This window comes from Syngnathoides biaculeatus, chromosome 19, assembly GCF_019802595.1.
Source record: "Syngnathoides biaculeatus isolate LvHL_M chromosome 19, ASM1980259v1, whole genome shotgun sequence".
Taxonomy (NCBI): domain Eukaryota; kingdom Metazoa; phylum Chordata; class Actinopteri; order Syngnathiformes; family Syngnathidae; genus Syngnathoides; species Syngnathoides biaculeatus.
Window position 1 is genome coordinate 3,435,210 of NC_084658.1, and position 24,913 is coordinate 3,460,122.

General features: G+C 41.8%; 1 protein-coding gene across 11 annotated transcripts in view; it reads right to left on the reverse strand.

The window, feature by feature from the left end:
* Positions 1-24,913, reverse strand: part of LOC133492445 (polycystin-1-like protein 1) — a 72,587-nt gene that overhangs the window by 340 nt on the left and 47,334 nt on the right. For 7 of the 11 annotated variants that reach the window (XM_061804627.1, XM_061804624.1, XM_061804623.1 and 4 more), the window contains 16 exons: positions 24,623-24,909; positions 22,669-22,753; positions 22,444-22,581; positions 22,251-22,369; positions 21,743-21,853; positions 21,551-21,659; positions 21,370-21,438; positions 14,586-14,689; positions 14,287-14,503; positions 14,102-14,206; positions 10,310-10,450; positions 10,127-10,237; positions 6,164-6,310; positions 5,937-6,086; positions 5,729-5,872; positions 5,549-5,649 (listed from right to left, as the gene is read on the reverse strand). In XM_061804627.1, coding sequence (XP_061660611.1) covers positions 5,549-5,649; positions 5,729-5,872; positions 5,937-6,086; positions 6,164-6,310; positions 10,127-10,237; positions 10,310-10,450; positions 14,102-14,206; positions 14,287-14,503; positions 14,586-14,689; positions 21,370-21,438; positions 21,551-21,659; positions 21,743-21,853; positions 22,251-22,369; positions 22,444-22,581; positions 22,669-22,753; positions 24,623-24,909 — 2,138 coding nt within the window. Of the gene's footprint in view, positions 1-4; positions 5,316-5,548; positions 5,650-5,728; positions 5,873-5,936; positions 6,087-6,163; positions 6,311-10,126; positions 10,238-10,309; positions 10,451-14,101; positions 14,207-14,286; positions 14,504-14,585; positions 14,690-21,369; positions 21,439-21,550; positions 21,660-21,742; positions 21,854-22,250; positions 22,370-22,443; positions 22,582-22,668; positions 22,754-24,622; positions 24,910-24,913 lie in introns of those variants that run through there. The other 4 variants (XM_061804626.1, XM_061804625.1, XM_061804628.1 and 1 more) reach the window with 4 other exon arrangements.

Sequence of the window (24,913 nt, forward strand, 5' to 3'; positions counted from 1 at the left end):
CAGAGATGACACCAGAAAACTGTCAAGTTAGCACGTTTCCTTTATTTATGGATAAAGGCTCTCCCTGAAGTTCGGTAGAGCCAATAAGAAAGGGACCAATCATTTTTCACTGCACTGTAGGGGGCCCAGTTCAATGAGAGGAGAGAAAAATGCTGTTACTGTGGGTCAGCGAGTGAAGTATATTCAAAACAGTTGTAACACGGCTAGGACCAGGGTCTCTTTGAAGGCCTTGGGAAAATTAGCTTGATATGGCAACACATAGCGGTCAAAACTGGCAACCTGAAGCCCATTTATACTGTACATACTATGGCATACTGTATTCTTGGTGGTTGCGTATGGCTCGCAGAGCCCTCATAACGACATACTGTATAGAGATCGTGCACGTGACGTTACCGTTTTCACGGCACCATATTGCCGTTCAAACAACTCTGCTCTGCAGTGTGGGAGTCGTGGAACTGGAGCAGATTTTTCACAATGCCCAAGACATTTTGTGCTGTTGGTTGTCACAAGAGACAAGACAGTTCTTCAAATAGATTATTCTATGGCATGCCAACTGAATAGATGAGAAAAAAAAAAAATTGATGGATTTCGGCAATTAAACGGGGTGCCCAACGACATGCCTGTGTAGCAATCATTTAATTTCAGGTAGGAATTATTCTTCTCGATCTCAAATTATTAAGAAGTATTTATAACGCCAAGTTGACTCATTTGAGAACAATGCGTATTTAAAAATAAACCATCTGTCACAGAAAGGTTTAAGGAGGTAAGTGTATGGCAAAAATATGCTTCCGTGTACGGAGAGCGGACTCGCTGTCCTGGATTTTTTCTTCCCAAATCATAGTTAATGAATATAAGTTTCTGTAAAAGCAGGGGTCATTTATTAAAATATTTGTATTGAAAAAAATCTGAGTGGGTCCATCACCATGTGGGATTTATTATTGATTGAGAACAGATCCAGTAACAAAGTATTTATGTGCGTCCAGACTTTTTTTTTATGCTTTCAGCATGACGTCTTTACATTTTTTTAAGTAACTTTCTCTTTACTGCACGGCCACACGCTCTTCTTCCTGGTTTACCTCGTACCGCCCCCATCAGCTCTTAAAGGGGTACACTAATAATTACAAATGTTACAGTCCTTACGTAGCCTATCAATGTGATTTATAACATTGTTTAATAACAGCGTGCTTATGCATCGCCCACCACCAGAATTTTTTTTTTTTTTAACATAAAAACATACATCTGTCGGCAAGCATTGTTGGCAAGCGCACATAAGTGGGGAGAAATGAAAAAAATTTAACCTGCGGACCAGCTGAGTGTGAAAATTTGTAACGCACTTCCAGTCGTATACCACACATTGCGGCGTGTGGGCATTGCTGTACTGACAATGTTTGGTTCTACCTGTGCATATGAAAAGTCTTACATTTAAAAAAAAACATTAAGAACATTAACATTCACAAATAACAGATGGAAATCTCAAAGGCTGCGTTAAGTTTAATTTAATGACGTATGAAACAGACGACAAAGCCATCAGCAAAGAAGTGACATTAATGGTAAGAAATATGTTTGTCATCATTGGTTTGCAACAGCATAATCTTATTTAAATGAATTTAGAGACTTATTGTACATTTAAAGTGTTGGTCTTACGTAAAATGAATGAATACATTTGTATTTACTTTTAAAAATATTGTATAGCTCTTTTGGAATTACATTTTAAAATATTTGCCGTTTATGGCTCTCTCAGCCTAAAAGGTTCCCAACCCCTGCTCTATACAAACGAAGATGTGATATCTCAGAACACCATTGATGTATTTTTATAAATACCCCACACATAAGCCAGAATACAAAAAACAAGCATACATACAAGCATTTTCAAAACATTCGAATGGTAATACAAACTGTTTCCGTTAGACCTGAAGCAAACAAGGCTGCCTGTGATTAAAAAAGAAAACAAATCTATCTGAAGAAAATGAATCTTGCTCAAATTATTTTTAGGTACTACAACAAAATTGTCATATTTTGAGGAAGTATTTGGTTGGAAGAGTTTGGTGTTGGACAAATACAGTGGTACATCTACTTCCGAACGTCTCTAGTATTGAATAATTCAGGTTACGAAACACTTCGGAAGTCTCACCTCTCTAGTTACGAAGGAAATTTAGGATATGAAAGGAAAAAACAGGCACTGGAATCGGAGCCCCCAAATTCCACCGAACATAAACATCCTGTATCTTGGTAGTTTGTGTGGCGCGATAGAGCTGCTCTCCCAATGGCTATTGCCGGAGCATCTTTCTGACATCCCAATGGCTCGGAGGGACGTCAATCTTTACCCATGATGCTTTGCGTTTCCCTTGGACACTCGACGGTCACTGAATCACGCGAGCACATATTGGAAAACTACAATGTTTTTCTGAGTTTTTGTTTTTTTTTGCAAGTTTTCTTCACCATGGGCCCCAAGAAATCCACGCAGGGAATCAAGTTGTGTGCGTGCATACATTCTTAGGTATGGTTTCTCTCAGGTGTCAAACGTTTGCCTCCGCCTCCTCAATCCCCCACAATGCCTTTTACTTGTTACTCACCCTTCTCTTCGCATTGTCGCCCAACGGCAAAGGTAAATGAACATAATTTTTATTATTCTTAACATGATGTGTTTTGAGTGCTAATTTTTGGCAGGGTGGGTGTTGTGGTTGGGAATGCAGTCCTATGGGGGCACAAACCAGTGCAATCTGTAGGCCAATCCCAGGCCCTAATAAATGCAGATCGTTGTGTCAGGAAGGGCCTCCAGCATAAAACTCTGCCAAACAAATATGAGCGTTTATCTAAAGAATATCATACCAGATCGGCCGTGGCCCGGATAACAACGCCCGCCCCAGGCACCGTTAACCTACAAGACGTCGGTGGAAATTCAGAAGAAGAACAGAAAGGCACAAAACCTACAACTAAGTGTAGGGAACTTTAATGTTGGGCCTATGACAGGAAAAGCTCAGGAGTTGGTTGTCATGATTAGGAGAAAGGTTGATACTGTATATTGTGCATCCAAGAGAGCAGGTGGAAAGGTAGTCAGGCTAGAGGTTTAGGAGCAGGGTTTGAATTATTTTACCATGGAGTAGACGTTATTTTAAAGGAAGAACTGTCTAAGAATGTCTTGGAGGTGAAAAGAGTATCAGGTCGAGTGATGAGGCTGAAATTTGAAATTGAGGGTGTTATGTATAATGTGATGGGCGGCTATATAGGATGTGACCTACAGTTGAAAGAGAAATTTTGGAAGGAGCTAGATGAAGTAGTCCTGAGCATCCCAGAGAGAGAGAGAGAGAGAGAGAGTTGTGATTGGTGCAGATTTCAATGGACATGTTGGCGAAGGAAACAGAGGTGATGAAGAAGTGATGGGTTAGTACGGCATCCAGGAAAGGAACTTTGAAGGACAGATGGTGGTGAACTTTGCAAAAAGGATGGAAATGGCAGTAAGTGAACACTTTTTTTTTTCCAGAAGATGCAGGAACATAGAGTGACCTACAAGAGAGGAGGTAGAAACACGCAGGTGGATTATATTTTGTGCAGACAATGTAATCTGAAGGAGGTTACTGACTGTAAGGTAGTGGAAGGGGAGAGTGTAGCTGGACAGCATAGCATGCTGGTGTGTAGGATGTCTCTGGTGGTGGGGTAGAAATCTTAAGAAGACAAAGTTAGAGCAGAGAACCATGTGGTGGGAGCTAAGAAAGGAAGATGTTGTGAAGCCTTTCGAAAAGAAGTGAGACAGGCTCTCGATGGACATCAGGAGCTCAGAGAGACAGGCAGGAGAGTGGAGGTGGCAAAGACTAAACAAGAGGCATATGACGACATGTACACCAGGTTAGACATGAAAGAAGGAGAAAAGGATCTCTACAGTTTGGCTAGACAGAGGGATAGAGATGGAATGGATGTGCAGCAGGTAAGGGTGATTAAGGATAGAGATGGAAATCTGTTGGCTGGTGTGAGTAGTGTGCTAAATAGATGGAAAGAGAACTTTGAGAAGTTAGTGAATGAAGAAAATGAGAGAGAAGGAAGAGTAGAAGAGGCAAGGACCAGGACGTGGCATTGATTAGTCAGGAGAAGTTAGAAAGGCACTAAGGAGGATGAAAAATGGAAAGGTAATTGGTCCTGATGACATACCTGTGGAGGTATGGAAGCAATTTGGAGAGGTGGCTATGGAGTTTTTGACCAAAACTCATTCAACAGTGTCGTCGGGGAGAAGATGCCTGAAGAATGGAGGAAAAGGGTTGTAGTTCCCATTTTTAAGAACAAAGGCGGTGTGCTCTGATCCCCTTCCTGTTTGGTATGGTAATGGAAAGGCTGACAGATGAGGCTAGGAATGCCCTTGGACCCTGATGTTCGCAGATGATGATATGCAGTGAAAGCAGGGAGCAAGTGGAGGAACAATCAGAAAGATGAAGGCATGCACTGGAAAGGAGAGGAATGAAGATTTGCCAAAGTAAAACAGAATATGCGGGAACAAGAGGGCTGGAGTCGGAAGAGTGAGGCTCTAGGGACAAGAGATAGCGAGGGTGGATGACTTCAAATATCTCGGGTCAACAATCCAGAGCAATGGTGAGTGTGGTAAAGAACTGAAGAAATGGGTCTAAGCAGGTTGGAACAGCTGGCGGAAGGTGTCTGCTGTGTTATGTGACAGAAAAGTCTCAGCTCGGATGAAGGGCAAAGTTTATAAAAGAGTGGTGAGGCCAGACAACAGGAAGCAGAACTGGAGGTGGCAGAAATGAAGATGTTGAGTTTCCCCACTCAGAGTGAGCAGGTTGGATAGGATATGAACTGAGCTCATTAGAGAGACAGCCAAAGTTGGAAGTTTTGGAAACAAGGTTCGAGACAGCAGACTTCGATGGTTTGGACATGACCAGAGGCGAGAGAGTGAGTATATTGGTGGAAGGGTGCTGAGGATGGAGTTGCCAGGCAAAAGAGCGAGAGGAAGACCAAAGAGAAGGTTGATGGATGTTGTGAGGGAAAACATGAGGGCAGTTGGTGTTAGAGAGGAAGATGCAGGAGATAGGCTTAGATGGAAAAAGATGGCACACTGTGGCAACCTCTAACGGGACAAGCCGAAAGGAAAAGAAGAAGAGATGTGGTGGTTGGGAGTCGGGGGCATAGAACGGATTAGGCTATTAACATGTAAAATGTGGTTTTACTTAGAAGAATTCACATGACGAAACGACTTCCGGAATAGAGGTAACACTGTATAGGCTTTCCAAAATGGCCACCAGAGTGTAGTGTTGAGTTTACCTTTGTTTGGGTTTATTTGCCAAGTACATAGGTACCTCTACTTATGAACGCCTCTAGTGAAAAAAAAAAAAAAAAAAACATTCAGGTTGCAAAATGCCTCCTCAGAAAAATATTGTCTCCAGTTACGAAGGAAAATACAGGATACGGAGCATCAAACAATTTGAGCCTAGGACAAAGCAGTGCACTATACATTTACTATGGAAAACCTATTTTAAAATGAGAAAAACGAAATAGTGTATGACTTGTAGTTTCCGGTGTAGATACAACAGAACCATCGTTTTACTACCTGTGAAGGTGAGAGGGAGGTGTCGTGTCTTCACAGTTAATCATGCATATCAGACCATTCATCTTTGGGTCTGGTTCTGTCAAATGTGTTCTTGCAATGTTCTGTGGGACAGACAAAGCTTTAAAAAGAGCAGTTATGAAGCAACCATCCATTTTGTGGGGTTATGGGAGGTTTTAAGACCAGAGAGGTGGGCTCATGAGAGGAGTCTACAGGGCTCTGTTCGATGTGGACATGCTGGTCAATAAGAGGTAGTAAGTGGTTCAGCCTGTTTAGTCTGAGCAAAAGCTCATCCACTAAACTTTCAAACTCCTCCAGGTAGTAAGTCTGAAAACACAAGGCTGTGTGTGACCTGGGCTCATTTCAATAATCAAGCATCTTTTCACCTTACCTTGCTCTCCATGGCAGTCCTTGTTGATCTTTCATGGCCAATGAGCTCACAAAACATCTGTTGAATATAGCTGGTTAATTCTGTCAAACTACACACTTCATTTCTGCTTTGATGCCTTATACTGCCTGATGAGGACCTGACAGCCATCGTCTGAAAAAACACAAACAGTACTTGTTGGAAGAAAGCAGTAATCCAGACCTAAATGGATGTTTGTGGGGCACTTTTACCACTACAGCACAGAAAAGCCAGGCAGTTCGGAAGCTTAGAAATAAACGTTCATAATGGAGGAAACCACCAGTGGTCTTGTGGTCCAAGCTGTTATAGAGCAGTGTGTGAAGGCAGCAGAGACAGACCAGCAGTATGAAAGCTGAGATCTAGGACAGAAAAATAGAAAATACGCCTCTATCAGTCACCTTATAGTGGCACATTGTACAACTAGAGGGCCTGCCTCACTCTGTTCTGAAGACCGGAGTTAAAATCATAGCCCCGCCTGTGTAGTTTGCCTGCATGGGGTTTCTTCAGGCCCTGCGGTTTCCTCCCAAATCCTGAAAACATGCATTGACTGGAGACTCTAAATTGCCCCTAGGTGTGATTGTGAGTGCAACTCCTCGTTTGTTTCGATGTGCTCTGCGATTGGCTGGGAACAAATTCATTGTGTACCCCGCCTCCTGGCCGATGATAGCTGGGATAGGCTCCAGCACTCCCATGACCTTTATGAGGATAAGCAGCTCGTAAAATGGATGGATGGATGAATATATATAAATTGGGAAAATTCCAGGGTTTATTGAATATTAGAGTCCCTCAGAATAAATATATTTAGTTTTTGTCATGAAACGGGAGGGTGTGGACCCAAGAGCAGCCAGAGGCAGATGTTTATTCCTTCGATCCATTTTCTTAGCCCTAACCCGAACCCAACCCAGCTGTCAACGGGCAGGAAGCGGGGTACACCCTGAACTGGTTGCCAGCCAATAGCAGGACACATAGAGACAAACAGCCTCACTCACAGTCAGACCAAGGGGCAATTTAGACTGTCCAATTAATGTTGCATGTTTTTGGGATGCGGGAGGAAACTGGAGTGCCCGGAGAAAACCCACGCAGGCATGGAGAGAACATGCAAACTCCACACAGACGAGTCTGGGATTGGACCCAGAACCTCAGAACTGTGAGGCCAACGCTTTACCAGCTGCCCCACTGTGCACAGCTGTTTAGTGAAATGAGAAATGAAAAATTGTTGATTGAAGACAGTATGAAGGTGGTGCAGGAGATGTTGGCAGGTGGCGGTGTGAATAGGTGGGAGGCAGTGGACAGAGCAGGCAGCTGGCTTGGTCGCAGGTGGAGACAGACTTTAGCAAGCAGATGTGGAAAGTAGGTTGAATCTTCGAAGACTGAGAAAGCTTTATCTGGACGGAGGTGGTATTGATGATTTTGGTAATGGGGAAAGGACCAATGTAATTCTTTCTTGTGAGGACATCCAGGCTTTTGGTAAAAGGCCGATGCTTGTTAGCTTGCTCTGGTTGCTTTGTCTCTGTTACATTTTGTCTTTCAAGATAAGCTTGTTTTTCTTCTTCAAAAAAAAAAAAAAAAAAAAAAAAATGGAACCAGCAACTCCTGGACATATTTTATTTTATAGATAGTCAGTTGTTTTGATATTCCAATATTTTCTGATAACCTCTCACCATTACACGAGCGTGGCCTCATAATTACAACAAGTCTGGTAGTCTGGTGTGTTATGTGACAGAAGAGTCTCTACTTAGATGAAGGGCAAAGTTTACAAAACAGTGGTGAGGCCGGCTATGATGTACGGATTAGAGACGGTGGCACTGAAGAAACAAAAGGAAGCACAATTGGAGGGAGCAGAAATGAAGATGCTGAGGTTCTCACTTGGAGTGACACGTTGGATAGGATTAGAAACGACCTCATTAGAGGTACAGCCAAAGTTGGATGTTTTGGAGACAAGGTTAGAGAGAGCAGACTTAGATGGTTTGGAGATGTTCAGAAACGAGAGAGTGAGTATATTGGGGGAAGGGTGCTAAGGATGGAGCTGCCAGGCAAAAGAGCGAGAGGAAGACCAAAGAAAAAGGTTGATGGATGTTGTGAGGGAGGACATCTGGCGACCCCGATCAGGACAAGCCGAAAAGAAGAAGACTGTCATGGATTCCTCCACAGGATTTCAATCCTGGGATCGAAAATCCACCATATTGAAGACTATGTGGATGTAAACGGACTTTCGGGGAAATAAACCACTCTACCCATGTCTCAAAATTGTGAGCGGAATTGTGCTAACAGATAACCATTTGCCTCAACAAAGAGGATAAATGTGTACTGCGGAAACAGTAACTGATCATCCAGCAGTTCTCTATGGAATTTACTGGGCGTAAAGACAAAAAAAAAAAAAAAAAAAAAAAAAGGGATAATATTTAAAAGGGAGGACACAACACCACCGGATTACCAAGAGATCTGGATGTCTTGCGTTCTGAGTGAGCGGCTGTGGATGGTTGCTCCAGCGAAGGTCAAGAAAAAAAGGACGCAAGGCAATGCAAAACATTGAAATCAGACTTACAGATTTGAGCCACTTCTGATGGAAATGAGGAGCGTGATAGGCACTGTTTGGTGGGTGACAGGGGAAATTACGCGGCCATCCACGGTTGTGACACTTTTCGGCGATGGAACTGGTTGGAGGGAAATTTGTAGTTTGTGAATTAAATCTACGTGACCAAAATTATGTTTGGCACTGGACTCAATGAGGTCAGCAATCGGGTTGCTTTGAGCAGAAACTATGCAAGCGGGGACGTTCATGCAGGACAGACAGCTTGGACAAACGACGGTTTGGCTTGTTCTTTTGGTTTGAGCGGGCATGGGGAAATAAAATGACCAGGTTGACAACAATAAATGCACAACCGCTGATGCTCTTGTGGGTCCAATCGTGTTTCACCAATTTGCATGAGCTCGGCAAATTCAAGTTTGACTAAAGTGTGGCGGAGGAGATCCCTGCCCACGTGATGGGGACGTGCTTATTGTGGGAGAGTGTTTACCCGAGCGGGGCCCACCTCTCAAAGGTTCTCTCATGTAAATTTACAGTAATCTGTGTTGTCTGTTATCCAAGTGAAGAGTAAGGGCTCGACCTCGTCTTTGATCTATTCCGAAAGACCATTGGAAAAGATACACCTGAGTATTGAGTCATTCCACCCGCATTCAGCAGCAAAGATACAGAGGTCAATGGAATATTCAGCAATGGAATTAGCGCCCTGAGTTACTGAAAGGAGATAGTGGGTGGTTTCTTTGCCCTGGACAAGGTGATCAAATACTTTGCGTTGTTCTGATAAAAGCAGTCAAATTAATGGCGTACCGGGAAGGAGTTGTGCCATAACACCGTGGACCATTTTGCTGCTTTTACTGCTGAGGAGGAGAGTGACATATGCTACTTTCAATTGTTCTGCGGGATAACTGTATGGCTGGAGAGTGAAAAAGAGTGAGAAATTTAACAAAAATTGGCGACATCCACCTCGGTGACTGGCATAGGGAACATTTTAGTCATCATAATTATATTCATCTCTATGAATATATGATATATGAATATACTATTCATTTTAAAGCTTTATATTTTTCATTTATATATTTTTCACATTTCTTTATCTTTTTATCTATATTATATTTATCTATATTATTTATCTCTTATTATTATTTATTTATTTTATTATTATGATTAATATTTATCTCTATTAACTGGCTGACCAAATCACAACCTTGTTGTGCTTAAGACATCCATTTAGACTGAAGTTATCAAATCTTAATGGGGTGAGGCTGTTTTAATATAATTGTTTTATTTAGGGTTTAATATGTTGTAAAGTATTCGCACATCTACATTTTATGAGATTCAAACAGTTTTGTTATATATATTTAAATATCAGTAGTTTAATGTATTCACATAGGAGTGTTTTGAAAAGAAAATGAAATGATGATGACAAAGTGTAATTCTTATGGTTTACCATCAATATTATGTTTAATGTGAAAATATTCTTGAATGAGTGAGCTTATGTCGGGTTTTCATACTGTATTTTCTTCTCAAGGCTGCAGAAAATAAAATCTGATGAAACATTACATTATTGTAGTTAGACACTACGAGCTTGGCAGATGTCTGTGCCTTCCTTAAGTTCTTGTTGAAAGTGGCAGCATTATTCGAGGGTGCTTACAAGGTTTGAGAATGAGCTGGCCAAGAGGGTCGCAGACCTGTTCAGTCTCAAGATGGTCACACACTTTACAGTAAAGAGGAGGAGCAGAACACCGCGAAGCATGTGAATAAGCTGCAAAATAACAACAAAGTTTCAGCAATGTTTGCACACAAAAATGTTGCATTAACCATGTTGCTCTCTTACTTGTTCCCTCGCAGCCAGGAGGCTGACATCCAAGTATTCTTTGTTGTTGTTTCTCTGCAGCAGCTCGACAACCTCAATGGCCTCTACAGAGCGGTAGATCTCATGGTAAAAGTATATGAAGATCACTATTTGTATAGTTGCCTATGGAGACAGCAACATCCGCATCATGAGATGAATTTGATACCCTTGCTCACCAAGTATTTTATTGTACTGGAAATTTAAATTTTAAACTGAAAAAAAGAATGAACAATCATTTCGGTGAAGATATACTAAAAAATGTTTAAAATTGTGGTAGGGAAAAAGAGTCCTGAGGCTGGGGGTAGTGTTGATGTCGAGCGAAGCTGTCCAAGGAACATCATTAGTGGATGCGCTGGGCTCACTGAATGAGGAAGGGCTATCGTTTGTTACTATATTAGTTCCATCTTAGATTATCTAATTTATTGTCTGGAACAGGGATCAGGGAATCCAAACTGTTAAAAGAGCCATATTGGACCAAAAACCAAACAAACAAATATGTCTGGATCAATGTTTCCTTCTAAGCTGCACAACTGCGCATTTGTCGCGCACACTCAGCACAGAGGGAAAACATATCCAGCGCAGTGAACTACAGCCTGACGTCTTTTATTTTTTATTTATTTATTTTAAACATGGCAGCACACTGCCTCTAACAAAGAGCTGCTGCTGGGTCACACCACACTCTACTTCCTAGTTTACCTGACACCGCCCCCCTCCATTTTAAAGGGGTACACTCATAATTACAAACTGGGGTATGTGAATAATTGATGAAAAAGTGGTGAAACTGGACGAGATTTTCCTCTTTTTTGAGTAAAAAAGGTCTGGTCTGAAGCCAAAGTAGAAAGTGCAGGATGAGATGGTGTGTAATGTTAAAATTCCACCTGGCCACAGCCTGACTGAGGATGAAAGCACAAATGATAAAAAGCTAATTCTGTATTTTAAATATAGGAGGCAACATAAGATTAACTCAAACTGTTTGGGAGCATCATTCAGCTTTCAACACGCATTGCCAAAGATATTCTGCAAGCAATAATTCAGTTTTACACCAAGAAAGGCAGACGGGGATATCATTGTGGATTTAAAAAAAAAAAATGAAACGAAGTTGGAAGTGACATTTCAAATTTATCGTTTATAGTTGGCTTGGTATGTATTTGTATTGTAATATATCTTTTTGTTTGTTGACATTTTCAGTGTAAGTTTGCAAAAACACAAAATTCTTGAAAATGTTCAGATGGGAATGTAATCTGAACCTTTTAATGAGCCATTTAACTTCAATGGATGACACTGATTGACCACAGTGCATACGTCTGATGTTGCTCACAGTGGTCAAAGGGAGCGCTCTCGGCCTTAGTGTGTTTGCTCAGACACGTAAAAAGTTAGACGGAACATTGGTCTGGAGCCGCAAAAAAATAAAAGGCTCTTATAGCCCGTATGATGAAGGCAACACATGCTGTACATGTCTATATTAGCCCACTATCCAAATGACAATGAGCATTCATGATTAAATGTTTGTCCCTCCTTGAGCTCTCACCAGAGTAGGGGTTTGTGTGTCCCAGTGATCCTAGAAGCTAAGTTGTCTTAGGCTTCACGCACCTTGTAGAGTCACCCATGGTAAGAAGGTTCTGGGTGAGGGACCAGACAAAGCATGGCTCCATAAACCCCTATGATGAGTAAATATAATGGATCTAGTATAGATTTCAATTGCCCATACATGGGTCACTGGGGCCCCTTTCTGGAGCCAGGCCTGGAGGTGAGGCTCGAAGGCGAACGCCTGGTGGCTGGACCTGCATCGACGGGACTCACCCGGGCACAGCCCGAAAGGGTAAAGTGTGTGCCCCTTCCCATGGGCCTACTACCTGTGGGACAGGCCATAGGGGTAGGGTGCAATGTGAGCTGGGCAATGGGTGAAGGCAGGGACCTTGGTAATCTGATTCCCAGTTACAGAATCTGTCACTAGGGATGTGGAATGTGACCTCTCTGGCAGGGAAGGAGCCCGAGCTGGTGTATGAGGTCGAGAAGTTTCGACTAGATACAGTTGGACTCGTCTCCACACACAGCTTGGGCTCTGGTACAAGTCCTCTTGAGAGAGCTTGCAGTCTGTTCCACTCTGGAGTCGCCACGGTGAGAGGCAGCAAGCAGGTATAGCAGCAAGTAGGTATACTTATTGAACCCCGGCTCAGCGCATGTACAGAAGGGTTCAAAATAATAGCAGTCCAATGTGACCAACCAATTTAATCTACGTTTTCAGTTTGTGTGTTAAAGTGTAGACTAAAAAAATAGTAGTCTGCCATTGACTTTACAAACTCTAAATTATTTTGTTTAATTTTTTTTTGTTTCTAGGATTTAACTTTTTTTTTTTTTGCTTCATATTTGTTTGGCATGGAGTCATTCAATTTGTGGCACCTTTCAGCTGTTATGCTACTCCAAGATTCCTTGACAACATTCCACAATTCATTTACATTTCTTGGTTTTGCTTCAGAAACAATTTTTTTTTATTTCACCCCATGAGTTCTTGATTGGATGCCATCCCATGACATTAAACATTTTGGTTTGGAAATGTTTACTCGTGTGTTTGGTGTTATTTTCATTTCATGGGCATATCCTCTTCAGCATAAGGCAACATGACCTCTTCAAGTATGAGTATTTTGACATATGCAAACTGATCCATGATCCCTGGTATGGCATAAAGGGTCCCAACACCATAGTAGGAGAAATATGTCCATATCCCACCAACATGCTTCACTGTCTTCCCTGTGTACTGTGGTTTGAGTTCAGAGTTTGGGGGTCATCTCACAAACTGTCTGCAGCCCCCGGATACAAAATTACAGATTATTCCAAAAGTTCTGACAACCTCTATGTCTATTGAGAAAAGGTACAAAAGTTAGAGTACTGCCACCAAGTTTATGGAGATTGTAGCTCTGCCACAAAATTGAATCCTAAGACAGTTGAGGAACTTTCAGAGAATTTCATCTGGAAAATCTCAAAATACCATCAATGCTGTCACTCCTGTTAAAACTAAGACCATCATGAGATAACCTACAACAGTGTGGAGGAGCAGAATGATGGTTAAGAGCTCTAAATCAAAGTGTAGGAAAGCAGAAGGTAAGTGGAGGAAAAGATAAACTCCAAATTGACTATGAACTCTACAGACAAATGCTTTCTAATTTTAACCAAGAGTTAGTCAGTGCTAGACAACAGTTTTTGAAATCATCAGTAAGAACTTCAACATTACTCGCATTACTCGTTTGCTGTGGTTGACAAGCTCACATTGGTCAAATCAAATCAATTACTAAAACTGTATTTTACCATCTGAAGAACATATACAGTTGATTAATTGTTGCCTGTTAAGCAATTTATAATGTGGAATGAAGTTGATACATGAGAGTTGACCAATGAGCATGTTTTGTGAGACCACAGATGATAAAATTTTATGTTTACATGTGTAAGCCTTGGACACATCACACATCAAGTAAAAGTATTTGAGTACATTTTAAAGCCTGTACTTTTTACTTTTTTACACAAGTAAATATTTGGATCAGTACTTTTTACTTTTATTTAAGTTGAAGTAAAATACTCAAAGAATCAACGTAAGTCAGGTTTCTGGGTACTTTTGCCATCTCTGGACAGATATGCTCTTACTACTTTTACCATAGCAACTGGGATATGCTCCAGCACACCCACGACCCCAGTAAGGATAAGCAGTACAGAAAACAGATGGATAAATAAATACCCAAGTCCACCTTAATAGTATTGTACACCATGTGATATAACACTTACATGCAGCCAGTTTGACAGTGCTGTGCAATAACCCATCAGGCCTTCCTGCCATATAGTGCCAACTTGAACGCAGAGATGCAACAAAGACAAACAGAGGAATAGCAGCTGGATGCAAAATAAATTAATTAATTAATGTAGGAAATTAGAAGTTGTCCTATACTGATTTTATTGTTGTCACTCAATACCTGGCAGACAGAGATTGCATCGTCCCCCACTGTCGTGTGATAAACCTTCACTGTCTGGATACTGACTGAGGTCAACGGTGTACCTGTGGGGCTCTGCTCAGCCAGCAGGGTCACAGTGGTGAACAAGTTAGGAGTAGGGTTATACAAGGTGAATTGCACTTTCCGAACTATGCAGCCATTACAATCCAAGGCTTTCAGTCTATATGCAGCGTCAGACCTAAGAAAGGTGCAGCAGGGGGACTTTCACTTGGAAAATCAATCAAATGTTCTTGTTCTTATATTATGTACTGGATCTTTACCTTGTGTGGCCGAGTCTAATTACAGCAGTCAGTCCTAAGTTGCAGTTCAGGTGTGCACACCATGCAGCAATGACACGTGAGGGTGGACATGTGAATGATCTTTTCTGAAATAACAAATATGGATGTAAGATGTATGATAGATGTCATGTGAAACTCATGAAAGCAAGAAGTGTGAAAGTTGACACTGTTCAAAATAAATTTTCCCAATTATATTGGGCCTCGATAAAATTAGACAAAAAAAAAAAAGTAATTCACTCTTCGATAGACAACTTAGTCATGAACAATAAGATGTTGGCAGATCCATAGTGTCACCTCGTTGCTTTTTAGACAACTGCCTGGAATTAACAAGTGTACTGTTGTCAGTGTATAAAAGGTGCTTGGTTAAAAAAATAAATAAATAAAAGTGGCGGGGGCATAGCCATCCATCCATCCATCCATCCATCCATTTTAGGGTTGCAGGCGCGGTGGTACCTATACCAGCTATCTCTGGGCAAGAGGCGGGGTAGACGCTGAACTGGTTGGCAGCCAATCACAGGGCACATACAGTGAGGAAAATAAGTATTTGAACACCTTGCGATTTTAAAGTTATCTCAATTTGAAATCATGGAAGGGTTTGAAATTTTCCTTTTAGGTCAATGTCCAATGTGAGAGACATTCTAAAAAAAAAAATTAAAAAAAAAAAAATCCCAGAAATCACAATGTATGACTTTTTAATAATTTACAATATCTGTATGTTAATGCTTCAAATAAGTATCTGAACACATAGCAATCAGCAAGAATTCTGGCCCTCAAAGACCTGGTTAGCCCAACCCTAAAATGTCAACCTCCCCTCTACTTCTTTTTCTAAATTAGAACCACCTGTTTAAAATTGTTAGCTGCATAGAGATACCTGTCCAACCTACACAATCAGTAAGACTCAAACTACTAACATGGCTCAGACCGAAGAGCTGTCCAAAGACACCAAAGACAAAATTGTAGACCGCCACAAGGCTGGAAAGAGCTACGGGGCAATTGCCAAGCTGCCTGGTGAAAAACACAACTGTTGGAGCAATTATAAGAAAATGGAAGAAACTAAAGATGACTGTTAATCTCCCTCAGACTGAAGCAAACAAGAGGTTTCAATGATCTGAAGAAATGTGAGAACACCACGAGAGGAGCTGGTCAATGACCGAAAGAGAGTTGGTACCACTGTTTCCAATCTTACTGTGGGTAATACACTAAGACGTCATGTTTAAAAATCATGCATGATATGGAAGGTTCCCCTGCTTGAATCAGTACACACCCAGGCCTGTCTGAAGTTTGCCCATGACCATTTGGATGATCCAAAGGAATCATGGAAGAAGGTAATGTGGTCAGATGACACCAAAATGGAACTTTTTGGTCTTAATTCCACTCGCTGCACCTTTTGCTGCATTTGCAGCTGCAAGTCGCTTGGGGTATGCCGCTATCAGTTTTGCACATCGAGAGACTTGAAATTCTTCCCTATTCTTCCTTGCAAAACAGCTCGAGGTCAGTGAGGTTGGATGGAGAGCGTTTGTGAACAGCAGTCTTCAGCTGTGCCCACAGATTCTCGATTGCATTCAGGTCTGGACTTTGACTCAGCCATTGGAACACCTGGATACATTTATTTGTGAACCATTACATTGTAGATTTGGCTTCATGTTTTGGATCATTGTCCTGTTGAAAGAGTAATCTCTGTCGCAGTCTCAGGTTTTCTTTCAGAATGGTCCTGTATTTGGCTCCATTCATCTTCCCATCAATTTTAACTATCTTCCCTGTCCCTGCTGAAGAAAAGCAGGCCCAAACCATGAGGCTGCCACCACCATTTTTGACAGTGGGCATGGTGTTTTTTTTTTTTTTTTTTATGGATATTTTGCCCGTGTCTTTCTTCTTGCCACTCTTCTATAAAGGCCAGATTTATTTATGCAGTGTACGACTGATTGTTGTCTTGTGGACAAACTCTCCCACCTCAGTTGTAGAGCTCTGCATTTCATCCAGAGTGATCATGGGCCTTTTGGCTGCATCTCTGATCAGTCTTCTCCTTGTTCGAGGTGAAAGTTTAGAGGGGCGGCCGGGCCTTGGTGTCACGAACGGGACCCGAGGGGGGACCCAAATGCACGACTCGGGTGACAGGCAAGCAGGAAGGAGAAAGTCTTTATTCGTTCCAGAGTCAGTAACCGGGGAGTGAGTCGGCACAAACAGCAGGACGAGTAGCGGCAGGCTTACAGGGTAGGTCAGGAGACAGGCGTTGGTCGGTACACGGGAGGTTGGCATCAGGAATGCGGAAGTGCGGGAACGAGGCATGTGAGGCGACGATCTGGCGAAGACCAGTCGTCCTCTGGGTCCTATAAGTACCAGGGTTAATCAGCGGAGATGAGGTGCTGGTGTGCGCCTCCTAATCATTGTTGGTCTGCTGGGACACGCCCAGCCAGGGCTGGAACGACAGGACCATGACACTTGGTAGATTTGCAGTCGTCTGATACTCCTTCCATTTCAATATGATTGCTTGCACAGTGCTCCTTGAGATGTTTAAAGCTTGGGAAATCTTTTTGTATCCAAATCCGGCTTTAAAGTTCTTCACAACAGTATCTCGGACCTGCCTGGTGTGTTCCTTAGTCTTCATGATGTTCTCTGCACTTTTAATAAAACCCTGAGAATATCACAGAATAGGTGCATTTATATGGAGACTTGATTACGAACAGGTGGATTCTATTTACTATCATCTGTCAAAACTGGCTCATTCAGATATCCTCACTGAACTTCTGGAGTGAGTTTCCTGCACTCAAAGTTAAAAGGGCCGAATAATATTGCACGCTCCACTTTTCAGGTTTTTATTTGTTAAAAAAGTATAAAATATCTAATAAATTCCGTTCCACTTCATGATTGTGTCCCACTTGTTGTTGATTCCTGACAAAAAATACAATTTTATATATTTTTGTCTGAAGCCTGAAATGTGGCCAAAGGTTGAAAAGTTCAAGGGGGACGAATACTTTCACAAGGCACTGTATGTGGAGGGATGGGCCAAAATCCCTGCTGCTGCTTCTTCTTTTCCTTTTGGCTTGTCCCATTAGGGGTCGCTTCACTTCCTTACCACACTCACCATTGCTCTGGATTGTTGACCCTAAATATTTGAAGTCGTCCACCCTTGCTATCCCTTCTCCCTGGAGCCTCACTCATCCCCCACCACCCCTCTCTTTAACACACATATATTCTGTTTTACTTCGTCTAATCTTCATTCCTCTCCTTTCCAATGCATATGTCCGTCTTTCTAATTGTTCCTCCACCTGCTCCCTGCTTTCATTGCATATAAAAATATCATCTGTGAACATCATGGTCCAAGAGGATTCCAGTCTAACCACATTTGTCAGCCTATCCATTACCACAGCAAATGGGAAGGGGCTCAGAGCTGATCCCTGGTGCAGTCCCACCTCCACCTTGAATTCTTCTGTCACACCTGCGGCACACCTCACCACTGTTCTGTTGCCCACATTCATGTCCTGTACTATTCTGACACATTTCTCCGCCACACCAGACTTCCGCATGCAGTACCACAGTTCCTCCCTTGTTACTCTGTCTTTGGCTTTCTCTTGATCCACAAAGACACAATGTAGCTCCTTCTGACCTCTGTACTTTTCCACGAGCATCTTCAACGCAAATAATGCATCTGTGGTACTCTTTCTAGGGATGAAACCATACTCTTGCTCACAGTCTTACTTCGGTCCCGAGTCTAGCCTCCACTACTCTTTCCCATAACTTCATTGTGTGGCTCATCAACTTTATTCCTCTATTGTTCCCACAGCTCTGAAAATCGCCTTTGTTTTTAAAATGGGAAGTAGCACACTTTTCCTCCATTCTTCAGGCATCTTCTCCCCCGCTAGTATTCTGTTGGATAAATTGGTCAAAAGCTCCACAGCCACCTCTCCAAAATGCTTCCATACCTCCACAGGTATGTCATCAGGACCAACTGCCTTTCCATTTTTCATCCTTTGTCCTGCCTTTCTAACTTACCCCTTACTAATCATTGCCACTTCCTGGTCATTCACACTTGCCTCTTCTACTCTTCCTTCTCTCTCATTTTCTTCATTCATCAACTTCTATATTCTTTCGATCTATTTAGCACACTACTAGCACCAGTCAACACATTTCCATCTCTATCCTTAATCACCTTTACCTGCTGTACATCCTTCCCAACTCTATCCCCCTGTCTGGCCAGCCTGTAGAGATTCTTTTCTCCTTCTTTCGTGTCCAACCTGGTGAACATATCGTCATTTGCTGTTTGTTTAGCCTCCGCCACCTCTACCTTTTCCCTACGTTGCATCTCAATATATTTCTTTCACCTTTCCTCAGTCTTATCACTGTCCCTCTTCTTCTTTGCTCATCTCTTTCCTTGTATGATTCCTTGTATTTTGGGGTTCCAACACCAAGTCTCCTTCTCACCTTTCCTACCAGAAGACACACCAAATACTCTTCTGCCTATCTCTCTGTTCACCTTGGCTGTCATAGTCCACTCTTCCAGGAGCTTCTCCTGTCCATCAAGAGCCTGTCTCATATTTTTCCAAAAGGTGGCACAACTTTCTTCCCTTCTCAACATCCACCACCTGGTTCTCTGCTCTACCTTTGTCTTCTTAATCTTCCTACCCACCACCAGAGTCATTCTACACACCACCATCCTATGCTGTCGAGCTACACTCTCCCCTACCACACTACCTTACAGTCAGTAACCTGTCAGATTGCATCATTTGCGTAAAACATAATCCACCTGCATGCTTCTCCCTCTGCTCTTGTAGATCACTCTACGTTGCTGCCTCTTCTGGAAATAAGTGTTCACTATAGCCATTTCCATCTGTTTTTCAAAGTCCACCACCATCTGTCCCTTAAAGTTCTTTTCCCGGATGCCGTAATTACCCATCACTTCTTCATCACCCCTGTTTCCTTCACCAACATGTCCATTACAATCATCACAACTCTCTCTCTGTCTGGGATGCTCAGAACTACCTCATTTAGTTCCTTCCAGAATTTCCCTTTCATCTCTAAATCACATCCAACCTGTGTGGCAAAGCCGCTAACCACATTATACCCAACACACTCAATTTCAAATTTCAGTCTCATCACTCGATTTAATACTCTTTTTACCTTCAAGACATTCTTCGCCAGCTCTTCCTTTAAAATAATCCCTACTCCATTTCTCTTCCCATCTGCTCCATGGTACAATAATTTAAACCCTGCTCCTAAACTTCTAGCCTTACTACCTTTCCACCTGCTCTCTTGGATGGACAATATATCACCCTTTCTCCAAATCATCATGTCAACCAACTCCTGAGCTTTTCCTGTCATCGTCCCAACATTCAAAGTCCCTACACCCAGTTGTCGGCTCTGTGCATTTCTCTTCTTCTTCTAACGACAAATCCGGTTTCCTTCTCTTCTTTGTCTTCGAACCACAGTAGTTGAATTTCCACCGACGCCCTGCTGGTTAGCGGTGCTGGGGGCGGGCGTTGTTAACCTGGGGAACGACCGATCCGGTATGGGATTCTATAGATGAATGCTCATATTAGTTTGCCAGTATTTACGCCGGATGCCCTTCCTCTGCATTTATCCAGGTTTGGGACTGGCCTACAGATTGCCCTAGCGTGTGCACCCATAGGGCTGTATTCCAAAATCCCTGCAGCAGTGTGCAAACCTGGTGAAAAACTACAGGAAATGTTTCACCTGAGTTATTTCAAATGAAAGCTACTGTACAAAATATTAACATTTATCTTCACAGGTGTTCAAATATTTATTTGCAACAGTAACATTCAAAAATTATTCAATAAATCATACTTGATTGTGAGATTTTTCATCTATCTATCTATCTATCTATCTATCTATCTATCTATCTATCTATCTATCTATCTATCTATCTATCTATCTATCAGGTCTCTCACAGTGGGCATGCAACTAGAATAAAAATTTCAGACCCCTCCATGATTTCAAAGTGGGAGAACTTGCAAAATTGCAGGGTGTTCAAATACTTATGTTCCTCATTGTATAAAGAAGCATTTGTACTCACATTCATACCTACGGGCAATCAGAGTCTTCACTTAACCACCATGTCTGTTTTTGGGATGTGGGAGGAAACCGGTGTACGCAGAGAAAATCCACAGTGGCAAAGGGAGAACATGCAATTTTCACACAGCTGAGGGCGGGTTTGAAGCCAGGTCCTCAATACTGTGCCACTCTTGGGAGAGTATCATTGGAATTTAATTGATTGTGAAATGCATTTGTGGGACGTAATCCTCAAATTCAACATCTGCTAATATTTTTATATCCAAATTGTAATGACTTTTGTGGTGGTCAGTAAAGCTACCACCGTAGATTCAAACACAAAAACAAATTTCATTAAGAAAAATAAACACATTGCTGTGTGAATAAATTAAATTACCCTGAATTTTACCACCTTACAGTTATATCACTTGATTGAAACACATTTTCAAGTAAGTCCAGCCTGGATTGATCACCAGTCAATCGCTGGTCATATATAGACAACATTCACACTCACGTTCACACCTACAAAGCATTTCATGTCTTCCTGACATTTAAACCTTTAAGGACAGATTAGAACTGTGTGGCAAACATCATGCTGCACAAAAATAAGATTTTGTGTTTCATATAAATGCATTATGAAATTTTGGTTAAAAAAACGTTTTAGTTGTTGATGTATCATAAACTTGCTCATCTCTGGTCACTTTTAGGAAGTATCATTATAATTATTCAAATATACCGTGAATTAGTGGTTTATTATACAGACCTTGCTGAGCTGCGTTGTCCATACGACCGGATCGCCAATCAGGAAGTACGATTGTTGGAAGACATCAGACTATTGAGCCACGTTTATGTAATGTGACAAAATGTGAAGAATCAGTATCATAATTGGCTCTTATTTAAATGGCATCACAAATAAAAGTTGTGGGATGTGTTGTCAAATTAACCATTGCAGCAGAGGTATTCTTGTACAGTAAATTAAGCAAACAAGTCTGCGTCCACTTCCACCAATCTTCATATTTCGGTATGGAAATGAATGCCGGCTCCTGTCTCCCACTGCAATAAACATCATATAATTTAAATTTCCATCATGTACAGTATTTATTGAATAACTTTATCTCTTGGTTTGTGTTGATTACAAAGTAAACTGTTGTCTGATGGCTTTATTGAGGCGGTAGTGGTCGCTGAATGAATTGCTATGGGAAATGCACAACATCAGGAGGATCATCGGGATAAAGAAGCAAAAATCCCTGAAAGACAAAGCGAAGAGATAGAGTTTTTGAAAAATGGGACTTGTGGAAGAACTAGAATAGGACACCATTCAGAGCGGAGACCTTGGCCAAAAGCAAAGAAATGTACATGACATCAGTACAAAATTGAACACATCAATAATTTGCTGCATATTTGAAATTTATCATGAAAGATTCATGCATATTTTTTTACCCAAATATCGTTTTTCTATTTAGCAACCAAAGCAGAAGATGCAATTATTAATTTTGTCTTACAAAACAGAAGATAAGTCTGGTTTTCACATCCTGTAGGCATTGAACAGTTTAGAAGCACTGCCAACAACTCTTAACAGTAGCATTAGCATAGATGTGCATCGAGACGGTTCCACCCACATAACTTATGACAACTCACACTCACCTGAGGGTTTTATGAATCAAAGCTTCACGTCTTCTGTGTCTTCGAGTCAGCCTCATCTCTGCAACAGTTGGTGGACATACAAGACTAAGAAGTCTTGCTCGGTGGCGCTGTACAAGAAGCTAAAAATCACAAATTATCCTGTTTTAATGGTAGGTTTGAGAAAGATTACAATGAAACAGAATGTTGTCATCACCTTTTCAAGGTCCAAGCATCTCTCTGATTGGAGTGCAGAAGGGTGCTGCTTTTCTGGTCTAAAAATGATTCTGGACAGATGCTGAAAGTCTATTCTATTTCTGTACCAAATGGAGACAGTCACACTGACTGCAAGGATCTGTGGCAGCAAAGAATTGTTGTTGTGAATGTATTATTCAGGATTGAAGTCAAATATGTTGAATTTACATTAAGGGGAAAATTCTACCACAATTGGCTGGATCATGAAGATGCACAACAACAAGGAGATAAAGAGAGAATGCAGCCAAAGTTGCAGTTTACTCCTGCCGAATCTGGACAAAGCAGCCACTGGACACTTAATTAAGTACACAAACAACTGCAACATTACGTTTTCCAGAAATAACTTGAAAACTTAATGTGAGCAAAAAACATAGTATTGAAAACACCTACACTACAGTATGACCCAGTCAAGATGGAAATCAAAACCACTAAGTTAAGCACATTCTTAAATTGATGCCTCCTAGACAGTTTCAGCTAGCCTAACACTACTGTATTTCCTTACATAGTGGACATGGGATGTTTGCAAGACATTTATTAGAGAGGAAGACATTATTTCTACAAATGCAATTCCTCATGGAAATTGCATTTTATTTATTTATTATATTTTGTTTGATCATCTTTCAACAAAAAAAACAAATGGCACTAATTAAAAATGTATGTTCAAAAGGAAGTGCATTGTACATATGCATGACTGTCGATATACATTGTTGTAAATTGTATTATCACAGGTGCACTATTACTTTGTCAGTTGATCCTTCTTTCATATATATCTATATCGTTATGTACACAGTACTCTCTCTCGCATGCACTCTGTTCAATATTCTGCTCAACAAATGGTTTGTCAGTGTAAACAGCAGCACTTTCCTTTCTCTTTAAAATCTTTTCATGCTTACACAGGCTGTCTTAAATAATGCATGTTTGAAGAAATACTATCTTAGTAAATACTGATTTCTACTTAAGCCAATGTTGTGGAAGGAAGGTGTTGATTTTTAGCGATGGAAATATACTGTAAGTCCATCCATCTGTTTTCTTCTGATTATCCAAATTTGAGTTGCGGGGTAGTAGTTTTAGCAGGGAAGCTCAGACTTCTCTCTCCAAAGCAACTTCATACAGCTCTTCCGAGAGGATCCTGACATGTTCCTTGGAAAGCCGAGAGATGTAGAGTCTCCAGTGTATCCTGGGTCCTTTAGGTACCCTGGGTACACTGGGTCTCATCCCAGTGAGACATCCCCAGAACACCTCACCAGAGGCTTCCTAAACAGATGACCCAAGAAGATCATCTGATCTGGCTCCTCTCGGTGCTAAGGACTAGTGGCTTTACTCTGAGCCCCTCTCAGATGACAGATGTCTCTACGGGAGAACCTGTACCCTGGACACCTTGCACCCTCATTTTAGCAGGTTGTATCTGAGATCTTGTTCTTTCAGTCACAACCCACAGGTCGTGACAATAGGTGAGCATAGGAACGTAAATCGACCAGTAAATAGAGAGATTTGCCTTTCAGCTTAGCTCCTTTTTCATCACAATGGACCGATACAAAGTCTGCATCACTGCAGATGGTCCACCGATCCGCTTGTTGATCTCCTGTTCCATCCTTCCCTCACTCGTGAACAAGACCCAAAGATATTTGAACACCTCCACTTGGAGAGGGATTCCATCTGCGACCTGAAGAGTTCACTCCACCCTTTTTCAACTGAGGACCATTGTCTCAGATTTAGAGGTCCTGACTCTCAGCCTAGCCGCTTCACAGTCGACTGCACACTGATCCAGTGAGAGTTGGTGATCACAGCCTGATGAAGCCAACAGAGTAAGATCATCTGTAAAATGCAAAGATGCAAGACTGAGGCCACAATACTGGGTGGCGGCCTGGCCACCAGTCAGTGGCTTTCAAGCCCCACCTCCAGCCCCAGTGATGCGCATTCGGGTAAAGGGAACCTAAATTCATTAATTTTGTTCATAGGAGTTTTTGGAGGTGTGCCTTGCCTGGTCACTCACCAAGGACCGGTTTTCCATGGGTGAGACTATCAGGGGCGTGAAGCCACAAACAACTAAGACCCCAGAATCATTGGGACACACAAAACCCTCTACCATGATAAGATGACAGCTCAAAGAGGCATATACTGCAAATATAAATTGCAAATACCTGAGTCCCAACACAGCAGCGGGCACTAGTCCAGCAATGGACAAAAGCAGACACAGTGTCCAGGCCACATAGCAACACCAGCGCCATGTTACTTTCCTCCAACTCAGCTTGTCAAAAATAAAAAGATGTCTGCTTTGTTCAAACGAGGCTTCCCGGACAAACCAGCCTCTTTCCCGGCCACCGTTGGAAAAGGCTTCCTCTTGAAGGGCTATCTCTTTTTGAATAACTTCTGCCTGGATTCCACAGTCCTTGTTGTTCACATCCTTCATGACCAACTTGTCTGCATCCTGC